The sequence below is a fragment of the Penicillium psychrofluorescens genome (assembly GCF_964197705.1).
Source record: "Penicillium psychrofluorescens genome assembly, chromosome: 5".
NCBI lineage: Eukaryota > Fungi > Ascomycota > Eurotiomycetes > Eurotiales > Aspergillaceae > Penicillium > Penicillium psychrofluorescens.
The window spans coordinates 1,026,120-1,040,642 of NC_133443.1; the positions used below are offsets into that span (position 1 = coordinate 1,026,120).

The following is a 14,523-nucleotide window of genomic DNA, read 5'->3' on the forward strand; positions in this document are numbered from 1 at the left end:
ACATATTTTAACACACGCCTCAGATTTCATTGGAAAGACAATTAACCAGATAAGTGAGCAATGAGAACTAATCCGTAGCTACCCAAGTTTTATAGTATAACATCAAGTCGGCAAATAGTAAATTCCACCGAGACTTACAAAGCTTTTACGCACTCAATGTACTCCTACATGTTTATGCGCATCAAAAAGGACGACTGGCTCTTCGTCCGTTTCATTGTGAAGATGTCATGGTGTTAACCCTTCATTCTATCACAATGGGTCGCCGATGATACGAGGGTTGTTGCTCTTAGGTCATAATCCAGGGCTATTCAATTTAGAACCTACGTTGGGCTAAGAATTACTGAGTTTGCTTTTATTATTGGTTGGAAATGACTGAAATCAACTTGATAGCCCATGTGGAGTCAACATTCCGCAGTTCATCGCGGCTATGTTAGCCGGTATTGTGGGAGCCAGTTACAAATTCAGTTATCCCCTCATGGTGATTGCTCCAGTAAGGGGGTCCCAGGGGAATCATACGAAAAGCAACCACGCTAGGCTACAAGGGGGAAACGGAGAGTAACGATGCTATCATCTTGTCCTAGCAACACAGTCACATTAATGAGCTTTCGAAAGATCGGAATTCGGGATGCAGTTGCCAACATGGCCTGTACATCCAAGAAACGTATTCGCACATGGCCGCCTATGAGCAAACTATTGAGTTTTCATTTCGTTATCCTCCAAAATGGGAAGAGAAACCCCTTGATTCCTTAGAAACTACATATTGTGTTGTTTTCATTCGAAAAGTTGACGCTCACATCGGTTTACTGGTAAATAGTATGTAAACGAAACGCTAGAGCCATATTTGAATTTTGACCTATGGATAATTTATTTTAACAAGGGTGTGATAGGTCAAGAAGCTACTCCCATGAATCTAAGTAACTAGTTGAGCAACTCAAGTGTGTTAACATGCTGTAAAAAAAAACAATAAAGTTCCTACAACCTATGAAAGATAACATATAACTATCAGATGGCAATGAAAAAACTTCATACTTTAGGAAAACCTGATGGCGCTCAGTAACAGAGGCCGTATCCGACAAGGAGACTTAGACACTAAAGAAGGAAAAAGACGTGGAAAATTGAAGATTACATGTCCTCATAATATCGTATAAAAGAAAGAGGTATTACATGAGGACATGGGACTTGAGGCTTCGCTCTGCGATAGGGGGCCAGGTATATATATCAGGCTCTCGATGGAGTCAGTGGTAGCACCAAGGCAGGAAGATGAGGGAAATTTGGAAAGAGCCATGCTCGCGGGGAACGGTTGGAATAGTACTGAATACTATAGTAAAATTATTCATAGTCATTACGTCTCATGAGAGCAACTAATTCTATATGTTCTGGTAAGAAATTTGTGCTAGTAACTTAGCCTTGGCTCTAGATTTCCATTCTGAAGCAACAAGCAAGCAACCCCTAAAATGTGAGTGAACACTTTAATAAGTTATTAACATTGAAGGGTAATGAGGAAAAGCTTGGAGTGTTTACTTAGTGATGTAGCTCAAAGGAGTCTAGTCACTCCAGAAAAGCGAACGTGCGCAGTAGATGACTTTCCTATGGAAGATCATTAGCTCCGACTTCGTAAAAGAGTCCACCTAAAAAATATGTTGGGGTTACATATTGACTATAAACAAACAAACAACAAAGACTAATGGTGTGGGAAAACTCACATTCCTGCCGGAAAAATTACGCACCATATACCAATTTCATCTAGTCTCCCCCCTGGGCTGATCTAGCATGGAGCAGCATTCTTAAAGTTGTAAACAAGCAAGCTTATCTGTTATATAGTAGTATTCACAGGAGGCTCGTCACAATAATGCAGATGTTTATCCTTCATGTTGAGTCTACTGTCTTTCCCTATCCCCTTTTCTCCAAGTCTTAAGCACCAGCTGTGTGTCTACAGCCCAGCCCGCAAGCATGATTGAAGCCGAAACACTAGAGAGTCCAGATAACTGGGAAATCGCAGGGATGAATGCACAAATCCCCCCCAACGATGCTCTCTACCACGCAAACCCCAAAATCGGCCAGCTTGACAATGGCCTCTATCACCCAATGGAATACGACGAACGGACTGGATTATCCCAGTCGTCCGATAACAGTCCTTCGTATCCAACTACAAACATCAAAGAAGCCATGGCGACAAACTCACCTCAAGTTCCAGTTCATTCCGACACCTATGGCCTTCCACAACCCACAGATCAGCAAGTGACGGCAACTCTTGATCCCACTCGAGAGACTCAAACCAACATGCCCACTCACCCAGATTCCATTCCCACGGCTATACAGCAAACGGCTTCTCCATACAGAACATCCATCATGTCTCCGATATCAGCTCAAACAACGAGATCAGATCATTCATCTCTTTACGCCACGACAAGTGTCATGCTAGTTACATTCTTCATGGCAATTTGCATCATTTTTTGGCTACATAAACAGAAGAAGAGAAAACAGGAAATTCTTCTAAGATACAACCATGAGCCTAAATCTCAGTTCGACCAATCACCCACATACGTCGATCGGCTCAGAAGTGCCCTTTCAGGCATTAAAAGGGGAAGTTCTACATCCATCGACACCATTAGCAGTATGGTCAAGCGATGCAAAAGCGGCTCCATTGCATACTCTTTCAATACTTGGTCAACTGCTAGTGCAAATGGGGCTCGTGATGTTATGGATCATTGCCATGTTGATCGTCACTTCGAAAGTCTGAAAAGGCAAATATCACCCATCTTGTTCAAAGGCATGGCCTTCTATGATATCATCTCCGACAAGTTCAAGCGAAGGGATGATGATAACGAGAGCATCCGTTCCTTTGTATCAGAGTCTCATTATAGCGAAACGGGGTCGACAACCACCTATGACAGTTTAGAGCGGTGTCCCTCTCAGAGCGCCATCAGCACAAACTCTACACACACCGTTTATTCCCCATACCGGCAAGTCCGATCACCTTCACCAGCTGTTTTGACAGCAGAACAACTTTCACTGCATCGGGTCAAGTTAAGAGACGTTTCTTCTGGGAGGGGCAAAAGAGAATGTTCAAGTGTAACGGATGCCACTTCATGCTCGGTCAGCAGGGCTTCAACAAATTCGACCAGATCAGAGAAACAACAGGGTAATGTCTATGGCGCTCAGCCGAATCTGCAGGCATTGAAAAGTGTCGAGTTATTCAGGAGGAATGTTCACCGTGTGGATATGGATTTCCAACCTCGGAACGATAGCCAAGTGAGGCTTCGGGAGGGACAGCATGTTGTGCTTACTCGAGTCTTTGAAGACGGCTGGGTAAGCAACCACTCCAAGAAACAAACCACGATTATAATATTCCTAACATCGAAATATAGGTGTTCTGCCAGGTTGTTGGCAGCAAGCAAGAAGGACTCGCGCCGCGAGCTAACCTTTCCGCGTGGCCAGTTCGTCGTGAAATAACTCCACCGAGTCCCGCGCTGCTTGAATGTTTTCGCAATAACAATTCACCACCAACTACTCCAATTTCGATGCTTCTTCCCCGTTTCTATGGCTCTGAATCGGTGGAAAATGTCTCATGACTTAGTTTCTCGGGTTATGAATAATTTCAAGGCGCAACATGTAATAACTAATTTTCATTTCTACCTCTACTTTTTGACTACCATACCCTTTTTTACTTGATTCTGAATTTTAATACTTCTACTCTTGATATCTATGTGATAGGTTTATAAGCAAAGTAGAAGTTCTGTGCAGAGCCAGTCTAAAGTAAAAATTGTTAAGAATACTAAAGCAATGCTTAGAATGGAGACGTAATTTAACTTTAACCCGCACACTCAATACGGTCACTGACTCCGATAGCCTAGTTAAACCGAACCCGCTGGCGATTTCGCTCTCCCACTCCGTCATAAGAAAAATAGGTGAGATGAGACATGCTTATGAGAAGTGACAATCGGTAAGTCAGATATAAAGCATCTAGCAAGAATATTACGAAATTTCTCCTTCATATCCATATCCCACTAAAGCATCACGTAGTGTAGGGTGGATGTATATTTCGTCCGCCTGATAGTATTATATCAGACACATTTAGATGTCCCTTCACCCCTTTCGCACTTCGAAGGCCCTCGGCCATGGATGGCGGGTATTAGCTAGATGCCACTGCCGAACCTTCTGTATATTTAATTCGGATTTGTATAAAATCTTAGTACATGCGAACACAGGGTACGGAGACCAGGGCTTCCCGTCCGCTCAGCCATACTTAAGTCATATACTATTGGTGACTAATTCTGAATGCGCCCGCAACTTAAAGCGGTATTATATTTTGCGTTAGGGCAAGTGTAGATGATATAGGTGAGAATTCTAGAGACTAGGGTGAGAGGGCTGAGGACGGGTGAGACTTCTTACCCCGAGATGAACACGTTTGCTTTCTTTCGACCGAATCCGGGAGATGTATACTCGCTATAGAGCGTACCTATAGGGTCTGCTGTTCTTCTTTCATCCCTCCTAAGCGATCTGAAGATGCTCCCAGAGATTATTTAAGGGAACTCCAAGGGAAGATCATGTATACTACGTAACGTGGTTTTATACGCGAGTATTAGAACGAGCGGGAACAGGAAGACAGTATTAAGTATTATAAAGAGCTGGCCACAGCGATTCTTCGAAACGATAAGAATACAGTTAAAATAAAGGGGGTAACCGGGTCGGGGCGCGTCGAGGTCAAGTACTTTGAAAGCGTCACTGTCAGACGTCTACTGATGGACCCGACACAAACTTTATTATAGTGTTATCCTTGACATCAGATTTATCCCGTAATTTCTCAGCTCAATACAGTTATCAGGGCTACAACAATGAATATATCAACATATAAGAGGTTCACCGATCAGTCAACCAGGCTATTAGGAAGGTCATAGGCACATCGGTACGGGTACTAGTCTGACTTTGTGTGTAGATTGTTCCACATGGCTGATAGTGTCGCTCGAGCGAGCGACAAACCAGCTGCTGGTTCCATAACTCAGTTGGTTAGAGTGTGATGCTAATAACGTCAAAGTCGAGGGTTCGACCCCCTCTGGAACCACATGTTTTTTTTATAGTTTTTTTATAGTGGACCTCTAACCTGTCCTAGGGCCAGTAACCAGCTAGATGCCGCTTCGTGGGCGCCGAGACGCTTTAGCAAAAAATAATCTCATACCCACCAACATGGTCAGGCTATGCGGATGGATATGTGGTATAGTGTCAGGGTAGTCTCACGATACCCTGCGTTGGTTGGTTTTGCGGATTCGTGCAACAGAGGCTCGCAGGAAAGCTTTGGGCGACCCAGCATAATTCCAAGACTGATCGCTGGCCCCTGAAACATAGTTGCCAGCGAGGTATTTATATACAAGCTCCTTACCCCGCTCATCTACGCGTTCATACATACGATCAGTGCGCAGCGGTGAGGCGGCACATAAGCCTTAAATATCAGGCATATAATCGCAGTATAAAGTTACCATACAGCTGCCCTCACAGTCTATGACCATCCTAATGCAGCCTGGTTGACTGATGTCAGAGCTACGGTCTGACAGTGCGCGATACTACTATATATAGTGGACCCAGGCATGGCGAAGTTAGAGAACTTCGTCGTAATCATAATCGTCTTTTTGGCCTAGCTGGGAAGCGTGTGCCTGGGCACACTCACGACTAATCGACGTACCTCTTATATGTTGTTTCATTCACTATTGACTATTAAGAAGGGTAGCAAAGTCTGGTAATCAGAGGACGTGCAAATACCGACTGGGGATAATCAGCGTACCCTGGTAGCTCGTTTTGCCGAGACATTAGACGTTTAGACGTGTGATAAGTTAGACAGATACAACCTATATTGTGCCCCTAGGTACCTAGCGATATTAGTCTACTAGGAGGAATGTCGTGTGCCGATTATAGAGAGGCATCCCACTAAATAGATTGCCTGCTGTTTACGGGCATTGTTTACTATGGACCAAGGATCGCTCCTCCCCAAGTGCCATTACTAATGCAGTTGACATGGGGGAGTCGGTAGATTAATTAATAGTACACGGCAAATTACACTACCTAGTCTAATAAAGCAGCTCATTAACACGTCGCCCTTGTTGTAGGTTTTATTAAGGTGAGCAACGAACTGTGAAGTACGTCGCGAAGCATGAGATCGTCATCGGACTGACCGGGGACTATCGGTGATACTGCAATATTGGTACTGCTAACGACGGGTGGTTTCAAAAGGATATAGATATGGGAGTCAGAATAGAGAGCTGGGGAGGTTTTTTTAGGTTTTCCATGGGGTCAAAAAAAAAGGTTTATAAAAAAAAAAAAAAAAAAAAAGAAGTGGTTCCAGAGGGGGTCGAACCCTCGACTTTGACGTTATTAGCATCACACTCTAACCAACTGAGTTATGGAACCCAAGTACTTCCCGATAATTGGTATTTTATAATTATTAAGCCGCTACTATCTAGGCCAAGTTGTCGGATTAGGCTGGGCCTTTCTATTAATCGGATTGACACTATGCAAAAATACTCTGCACCTAGGCGGATAAGGATTCATATAATTCACATAGTTGCAAAGAAATTACTAATTTGATAAGCCTATCTGTAAAGAATACTTGTCAGGGTAGACACCTGTTGGTTAGATGAAGTATGATATCCCGGAAGGATAGCGATACGGGGGCAAAATGGTATCGAGATGGGAGCGCTTCAGTGGGAACAAAACACACACTGATTCTTGCCAGAATCAGTCCAAAAACGATGTTCCGTTCGAACTTCAAAACCCAAGGCCGGTAAATAGACATGAGCAGCACGTGATGGCACGTGATAGCAAACTCGAATAACCTCACAAGAAATCCAATCTGTAACGTTTCTTTTCTTCTAAAGAATTGTTTAGTTGGCTAATGATGTCAAAAGAGCCGGCGATAAACCAGTTGATCGGTTCCATAACTCAGTTGGTTAGAGTGTGATGCTAATAACGTCAAAGTCGAGGGTTCGACCCCCTCTGGAACCACTTCTTTTTTTGTCCTTCCTAGAACACTCATGTACACTTGAATCGCGTCTTCATTCTCTGTACTATTACTCAATAAGCTTCTCCCTCGCTTGTTTTTCTGTATTCTGAGATGCACCGGAGTGAATGACTGTTTATATATTGATTGAATATTTCTGAGCCTCGTACCAGCCTGCTACTAGTAGTGTGTTGCTTATCCGTGGCATTCATATCAAAATAGTAGCAGTATGTAGTCATAGTTGGGTTCCATTCAGATAAAGTTTTGAGTCGAGGTCGACCCCCTCTGGAACCACTTTTTTTTTGTCCTTCCCAGGAACCTTATATTCACTTGATCGTGTCTGCGTTTTCTGTATTTATCACTTAGTAAACTTCGTCTTCATTACGCCTTGAGCGAATGTCTGCTTATATAGTGACTGAATATTTCTGAGCCTTCTACTAGGTAGCAGGTCGCTCGTTCATGGGGTTCATGTCAACATACGGCCAGGTCCCATAAATTTTAACACCAAACCCCCCAGTTACATAATATTCTGCCGTCCAGAAACCTCCATAATATTGATAGATTACCATAAATACGGCTATTTACACACAATAACATGGAGTATACAACCCATCTGAAGCAATGACTGCCTGGATCCTATTAGGCATAGTCTCTCAGAGCTACTCTAGGTGCTCCTCTCTATTAGTTAGCTGGGTATGGTAGGGAATATGGGGTTAATCCGGGCGGTGTAGCGGGTGGTGTGCTAAAATTTATGGATCATCACTGTAGTAGTAGTACGCATATGATTGTAGTATGACCAGTCGCGATCATTATACGCGGGCACGTGCAATGATGGATTTTGTTGACAGTACGTCAATTGCAGAGGCCCCACTGCACACGTACAACACGCAGCACTTAGTGTATTTTAGTTGCACTTGCTAGAATATTTCATCAATGCACTTGAGAGAGAGAAAGAGTTCCATGTCGCTCAGAATTGGGGCAAAATAACCGCTAGACCAAAAATGCACTATAGGCAATATTCCTAGTCTATACCGTCATTTCCCATCTTGACACACCCCTTCAGGGAGCACCCTGAATAGCTATGAAGGGAGGTTCCTGAGACTTATCACATGTGGGAAGTGCACGGGGCTGCTCTTAATGTCTGGTCTCGTTCATAATCTGTCCCATCATGCCGCCGGTCATAATATAGGCGATGCCAAATTGGGCTATCCCTCCGACCTTGTTTGCTGGCTCTCGGGCTCGAACATCTGACCTACAATGCCACCCGTACAATAGCGATCCGGGCTCATAACTGTCGCTCAGAATTGGGGCAAAATAACCGCTAGACCAAAAATGCACTATAGGCAATATTCCTAGTCTATACCGTCATTTCCCATCTTGACATTCCATTATAATCTGTTGTCATCCCCATACGGCGATATGTCAAAGTTGTCAGTGGCCGCTAGAGTGGTAAGTAGGTACATGATGGTGTGCGAGAAATTATATATATCTCCGTTTTCGTCTTCCAAGATTCCCAGCCCACGTAGATATCCATTGTAGTTCCCCTTGCCCCTTCTTGCCAGTTGGACTATTTTCTTGAGAGCATTCGCACCTCTCTTTCGTCTGCCGGGTTATCAATCATCCGGGGCTGCTTGTCATTCAGTCATCCGTAGCTGCCACGCCTGTCATTCTCGCTTCCCTTCTTGCGCTTTCCAGCTCTGCAGCACTCCTGACACGAGTGCCCAACCCTCGCGCTCGGTATCAAGGAGTGACCCTGGGCCCCAAGCAGTGTCTTGACTTGTTGAGAGAAAGTCAGCCACAGTCTGTTCATGTCCATCTTGTCAACGGTTGCCGAGGCTCGTTATCACAAATACATTTCCTTGTCTCTCTGGTTTGTCATCGTCACCTTCAACAGACTCCCAAGGACACTCTGCACCACAATTACCTTCTCGCTGGAGCCTCAGGAAGCTTATCTCGGTGAGCACACAGTGCGAAGGGCTTTTAGACAAGGATCCTGTGTGTTGTCTGATCAGTGATAGCCACTCCTGAATTTACAAGCCTCAAAGAGTTTAAGTAGCTCCAAAATTGCGGGGAGAAAGAAATTAATACTGGGTAAAGTTTCCATATATACACATAATATACCTAATTATTAATGATTCTAGCGTGGTTTAAATACCACGTAACCGATAGTTACCTACATAACGGACCTAGTAGTCCCGTTTGATAGTGTTGATCTATATACTGATCAATCATCTGCGTACTTTCTTGATAATCATTTTGCATAGGTGTTATAGGCACTGGATCATTTACTGTATAGCAATCAATATTATTTAGAAAATACCAATGCTTGGATTCGTTGAACATGCTTCAGTGGCTCAGGCCTAAGACGACAGACGAGGATTGGAAAGCCTAAGGCAAAAATGAAAATAAAAATAAAAAGAGACGTGGTTCCAGAGGGGGTCGAACCCTCGACTTTGACGTTATTAGCATCACACTCTAACCAACTGAGTTATGGAACCCGGGCTGTGATTGGATAATCATTATCTAGTAATATAATCCATTCCAACGAGCAAACTAGTCGGCGTGGAACCGGATGAATAATCCTTGTGGATAATCCGTCCAGGTGATTCCCTCGTAAATGTTTTCTCGGTGGGTCCAAAGGTTCGAATGCTAATTGATCCTAGCAATCAATAAGATCTCCACGGGAAGGGATTTCAGTTTTCGAGAAGATATGGATTTGAGAGGGAGAATGTACAAGTGGATAAGGTCATGGACAGAAATATCAAATTCCCTTTGTTCGAAGCTCAAGTGGCAGCCTCCATCAAACACAATGTAGCTAAGCCGTAGAAAGGTCCTCAACATAACTTGTTTCAGCCTTTGCACTCTCAATGTTGCCTACCATCCGATCCAGATGATCAGTTTCAAACATGCCCTTCTTTGCCCACTCGGTACCTGCAACAATCGGACTGGTCTTATAAAAGATGGCATCGATTTCTTCCAGTCGCCTACCCGTAGTCTCAGGGTAGAAGAAGTAGATGAACGGAATGAAGCAGAAATTGAAGACCGTAAAGATCAAGTATCCCTTCCAGCCCTGCTGGCTCATCACGGATGGTGTGATCATAACAGTCACAAAGTTCCAAAGCCAGTTCGACGAGGTAGTGATGGCATTTCCTCGCGAACGTAGATGGAGTGGGAGAATCTCGGCATTGTATAGCCATGGCACGGCGAGGAAACCCAAGGCGAAGAAAGTGTAGTATAGGAAAAAGGCGATCACGCAGACAATGGATGCACCATAGGTACCGGAGCGGATGGTCAAGGACATGGTGAGAAAGCAGCAGCCCATGCCAAATGCTCCGATCATGAGACACCAGCGCTTGCCAATGCGGTTGATAATGACGAAGGGGATCAACGCTGAGACGAGGTACCACAGCCCATTGAAGCCAGAGAGTAGCAATGAAAGGTTATGACTAAGGCCGACGGAAGTTTCAAAGAGATAGGAAATATAGTAGCCGATGCTGCAAACGCCAGACCACATAACCATGAACATAAGCCTGTATCAGAAGGTTAGAACTAGACGCCAAAAAAGATGACAAAAAGGGAATAGGCACGTACCACCAGCCCAACATGACCCGGCGCAGATTCTGGGTTCCTTTTTCGTTCTTGAAAAGATGAATCCATTTATTCGCGCCATTGCGCTCCTCCGCCTCAATGGCCTGGTTGATCATCTTGAGTTCGGTTTGCACTTCCTCATCGTCGGTGTTACTTGTTCCGTGCATTCTCATTATGATAGCTAGAGCTTCATCGGGCCGGTTATGAATGAATAGCCAGCGAGGGGACTCTGGCATGCAGGGAACTGCCATTCCATTAGCGAGGTCAACGAAGTGAAGGAATTGGAGCAATTACTTACCAGCGAACAGGAGAAGAATACCGAAGACACACTGGATAGCAACAGCAAACCGCCACTCGAATGGCTGATTATTAGAGTATGACAGCGCATAGCTCATCCAGTAGCTGATGGAAGCTCCCGTGCAGACCAGCACGTATTGCAAAGCACCGAATTTCTCTCGTTTCCGAGCTGGCAGCGTCTCAGCCTGCCATACTGGAATCAACGACGTGTTGAGACCCGTTCCCAGTCCGGCGACAATTCTGCCAACAAGGAATTGGGCACGAGAGTAGGAAGCAGTCTGGATGGTAGCACCCATCAGAATGAAGGAAGTGCCTATCAAAATGGGATTTTTGCGACCGAGTCGCTCACTGAAGAACATGCTCCCGATACTACCGAAGAAGCATCCCAGCGTGTACAGACTGGAGAGCAGGCCCTGCATGAATGAGGACGGATGATCCATAGTTTTGAGATAGTCATCAACGAGTCTACATCTGCGTTAGAAATTAAATCAATCGGAGGAGTGGAGAGTTCATACAAGACACCCGACATGAAACCCTGGTCGTATCCATAGAGTAGATACGACAGACCGCAGGTGACGGTCATCAAGACGCATAGTGCTTGTCCTTGGAGCGCCATGGTGCGTTGGCATATGCTTAGTGGAAGCGACAATCGCGAGACTTAAGTAGGCCCTAACTAGTCTTCGCATATTTCCCCGGCCCCCCGGTGGCCGTTCGGGGGTTCCCCGCGAATGCGAGTTAAAGAGTTCGTCGGCTGTTTTCCTTTTAGGGAAAGCCGATCGCTGAGGACAATGGACAACGCCATTAAAGTATGGCTTCGTGAACCCCAAATTTTGGGACATTCCACTCGATATCAATTCTCTTTTACTTTGAAATTACCTTTTGAAAATGGGATCTGTTCAGGAAGTGTACCCTCCGGGCATCCACGTCCCCTGCTTGACTTGGTTCAAGTCGGATCCCATCCAGTCCATCGATTGGGAAGTACAGGAACGTCACCTTGAATTCCTCGTCCGGAGCGACCTTCACGGCATCGTGATCGCAGGTACAAACGGTGAAGCAGCTACATTGACATCGGGCGAAAAGTCTAAGCTGTTGCGCCTCACGCGCTCCACGGCCCAAAAGCTCGGTTGTCCAAATCTGCCCATTACTTGCGGTACCTTTGGAGGTTGCACTCAAGCGATCATCGAGGACACAAAACTGGCAGCAGAGGCCGGTGCAGACTATGCGCTCGTTCTGGTGCCGTCGTACTTCCATTTCGCGCTCGATGAGGCGGCCATCATTGGCTTCTTCCAGGAGGTTGCGTCTGCGTCTCCTATTCCTATCATGATTTACAATTTCCCCGGTGTTGCCAGTGGACTCAATGTGACTTCTGAGATGCTTGAGACCCTAGGTGAACACCCGAATATCGCGGCGGTCAAGTTGACCTGCGGAAGTATTGCCTCGGTCGCTAGATCGGCTGCCAAGTTTGGTCGGGCTTTAGATGACAGCCCTGCATTCGTTGCATTGGCAGGCCAAAGTGACTGGCTGGTTCCCTGTCTGAGCGTCGGTGGTGCTGGTTCCATTACTGGACTGGCGAATCTCTATCCCAAGGTCAGTAATCAGAAGCGAATCTTGTCTGTCCGATTCCTAACATCTCGTTTGCAGACGTGCGTGAAGCTATTTAACTTGTATAACGCTGGAAACACCGCAGAAGCGGAGCAGCTGCAACTTCAAGTTGCTGTCGCCGAGTGGGGATTTGCCAAAGGAGGCATCAACGGGACGAAATGGGTCGTTGCCAAATACCTAGGCTATCCGGAGGAGAGTTCATGGTGCCGAAGACCGTATCCGAAGTTTGTGGACGAGGAGAAGCGGACATGGGTTAAGAAGCAGGTCAAGGGAGCAGAGAAGATCGAAAACGGACTTTGAGTAGGATCATACATTCATAGACTGCATTGAATTATCAAAATGTTATTTTACACGATAGCAAAGGCACGATCAAAGATCTCATGCATCACTTTCCTGATATCGACCCGCTGTTTAGTTTCATCCTGTCTTCGTATCACCTCTTGAAGCACGTCATGAGTGATACCAGCGTTGGAAGCAACATTCTCCATCCCCTTGATACATGATAGCACCCAGGTTCGCTGGTCGGTATCTTCTGTCTCGACGCCTAGCATCAGAAGTGGCCACAGCATGTTGACGGGAAGTGAATGCATCGATCCTGTGGAGCCACTTGGAGTAGCTATTGTTGAGATGTCTGGAGGCGAGGAAGGGCACGGACTTTCTAGAACAAGTCGGGTTACCTGGCGAATCTCATCCATGGCTTTGATTACATCCGCTGTTCGTGGAAGATCTGTAGTTAATTAGCATGAAATTATTTGCTTTGACGTGCGGGACGTGATATACTCACTTTTATATGCTACGCGATGCAGATGAATGAAGCTTGCATGGTAGTTTGCGTGGTATACCCTCATAGTCCGAGTAATAGTCTCCGCCAACCCAGGCGATAGAAGGGTTGAAAGCCTCCCAGCAACAGCATGATCCATCAATGGTGGCCGCTGTTGCCAAAGTGATTTGATGTCGCGAGTAATGGATGCTGCAATAACCATCACTTCAGTTTCATCTTCGACTGTCCCGCGTTGACGATGCCAGGGATCAATCTTGGAGACCCGGCCCATGAAAAGCTGCACTTTCTGGAAGAAGAAGTATGCAGGCCGCATCACGAAATCTTCCAGTGCTGCTTCCGCATCTTCTAGCCCCGATTCGACTTCTCCGATAGAGCTGTCTGGTGATCGAAGGTCTGTGTTGATTGCGCTGTCCTCATCCGTAAGGAATAGTCCTTCACCACCGGCGCTCACGGCTCTTGCATCCAGTAGTCGTAGCCAAGAAAGAAGGCGTTTTTCTATTGCAAAATCGTCAGAAAAATTAGATCGGCTTTCGCTCACTTTTCTCTCACCTGTAATACACAAATTCTCAATTTCCACCATCTGCAAAGTATTGAAGCCCTCCCGCAGATTGGCATGCGCTTTGGAGACGTCTTTTGTAAGAAGATCGATGTAGGACAATAAGAAAAGAACAGCCAGGATATGTCGTAGTTGCGACAAAATTATCCTGCGATCATGGCTGATATCCCTTAAACACTCTTCTAGTCCCTGCTTCGCGGACAGATAGTATTGCGTGTAGGTTGACTTCTCCAAGGACCCTGCGGACTCTAACTCCAGAGCGACAAAGGCGATAACACCGGATTTGACCATACGAGAAGTGGACGTCATTGATACCAGTTGTTTGCGCATCCAGCACCAACGGGCACTTGTCTCAACTGTAGCTAGGATGGGTGGTGCTGCTGAATGAGCGAAATACTCCGCTAACTGGGCTTCGCTCCAGCCGATCGCTAGTCGATTAGATCCCATTGGAGAGGGCAGGCTGGTGTTTGGTTGTCGGTCTATCAGAGTTGCGTCGTTTGTGGTGGGGCTTGAGTACTGAAAGGTGAGAGCGGTCGTCCCTGCCAATGAAAAATCTGACCAAAGAACCAGATCTTCCGAAGCAGAGAGATTGAGTAGATCCCAGCTCGGAGACAAGTTGGAGGAATCGTCGTCCCACATGAAACTCGCATAGTTGAACATCCGATTGAAGCTCGGGTCATCGCCAGCAAGAGACTCTTCATGAACAGTGGC

At 45.7% G+C, this 14,523-nt stretch overlaps 3 protein-coding genes and 4 non-coding genes across 7 annotated transcripts; 3 read left to right on the plus strand and 4 right to left on the minus strand.

Annotated features, from left to right (window-relative positions):
* Positions 1–4,988: 4,988 nt before the first annotated feature.
* On the plus strand, positions 4,989–5,062 carry PFLUO_LOCUS7654. Its single transcript has one exon. It is a non-coding gene; the product is annotated as a tRNA-Ile (tRNA).
* A 1,263-nt stretch (positions 5,063–6,325) lies between these two features.
* On the minus strand, positions 6,326–6,399 carry PFLUO_LOCUS7655. Its single transcript has one exon. It is a non-coding gene; the product is annotated as a tRNA-Ile (tRNA).
* A 520-nt stretch (positions 6,400–6,919) lies between these two features.
* Positions 6,920–6,993, plus strand: PFLUO_LOCUS7656. The gene has a single exon. It is a non-coding gene; the product is annotated as a tRNA-Ile (tRNA).
* Positions 6,994–9,412: 2,419 nt separating this feature from the next.
* Positions 9,413–9,486, minus strand: PFLUO_LOCUS7657. Its single transcript has one exon. It is a non-coding gene; the product is annotated as a tRNA-Ile (tRNA).
* Positions 9,487–9,803: 317 nt separating this feature from the next.
* PFLUO_LOCUS7658 (uncharacterized protein) lies at positions 9,804–11,489 on the minus strand (the record flags this gene model as incomplete). The annotated part of the gene is made up of 4 exons (XM_073785316.1): positions 9,804–10,518; positions 10,580–10,820; positions 10,875–11,338; positions 11,389–11,489. The coding sequence occupies 4 exons, from the start codon at positions 11,487–11,489 to the stop codon at positions 9,804–9,806; spliced, it is 1,521 nt and encodes a 506-aa protein (XP_073641684.1).
* Positions 11,490–11,758: 269 nt separating this feature from the next.
* PFLUO_LOCUS7659 (uncharacterized protein) lies at positions 11,759–12,775 on the plus strand (the record flags this gene model as incomplete). Its single annotated transcript, XM_073785317.1, has 2 exons — positions 11,759–12,460; positions 12,515–12,775. 2 exons carry the CDS (start codon positions 11,759–11,761, stop codon positions 12,773–12,775), a joined length of 963 nt encoding a protein of 320 aa, XP_073641685.1.
* A 47-nt stretch (positions 12,776–12,822) lies between these two features.
* On the minus strand, positions 12,823–14,121 carry PFLUO_LOCUS7660 (uncharacterized protein; the record flags this gene model as incomplete). The annotated part of the gene is made up of 3 exons (XM_073785318.1): positions 12,823–13,202; positions 13,260–13,751; positions 13,806–14,121. 3 exons carry the CDS (start codon positions 14,119–14,121, stop codon positions 12,823–12,825), a joined length of 1,188 nt encoding a protein of 395 aa, XP_073641686.1.
* Between the last annotated feature and the right edge of the window lie 402 nt (positions 14,122–14,523).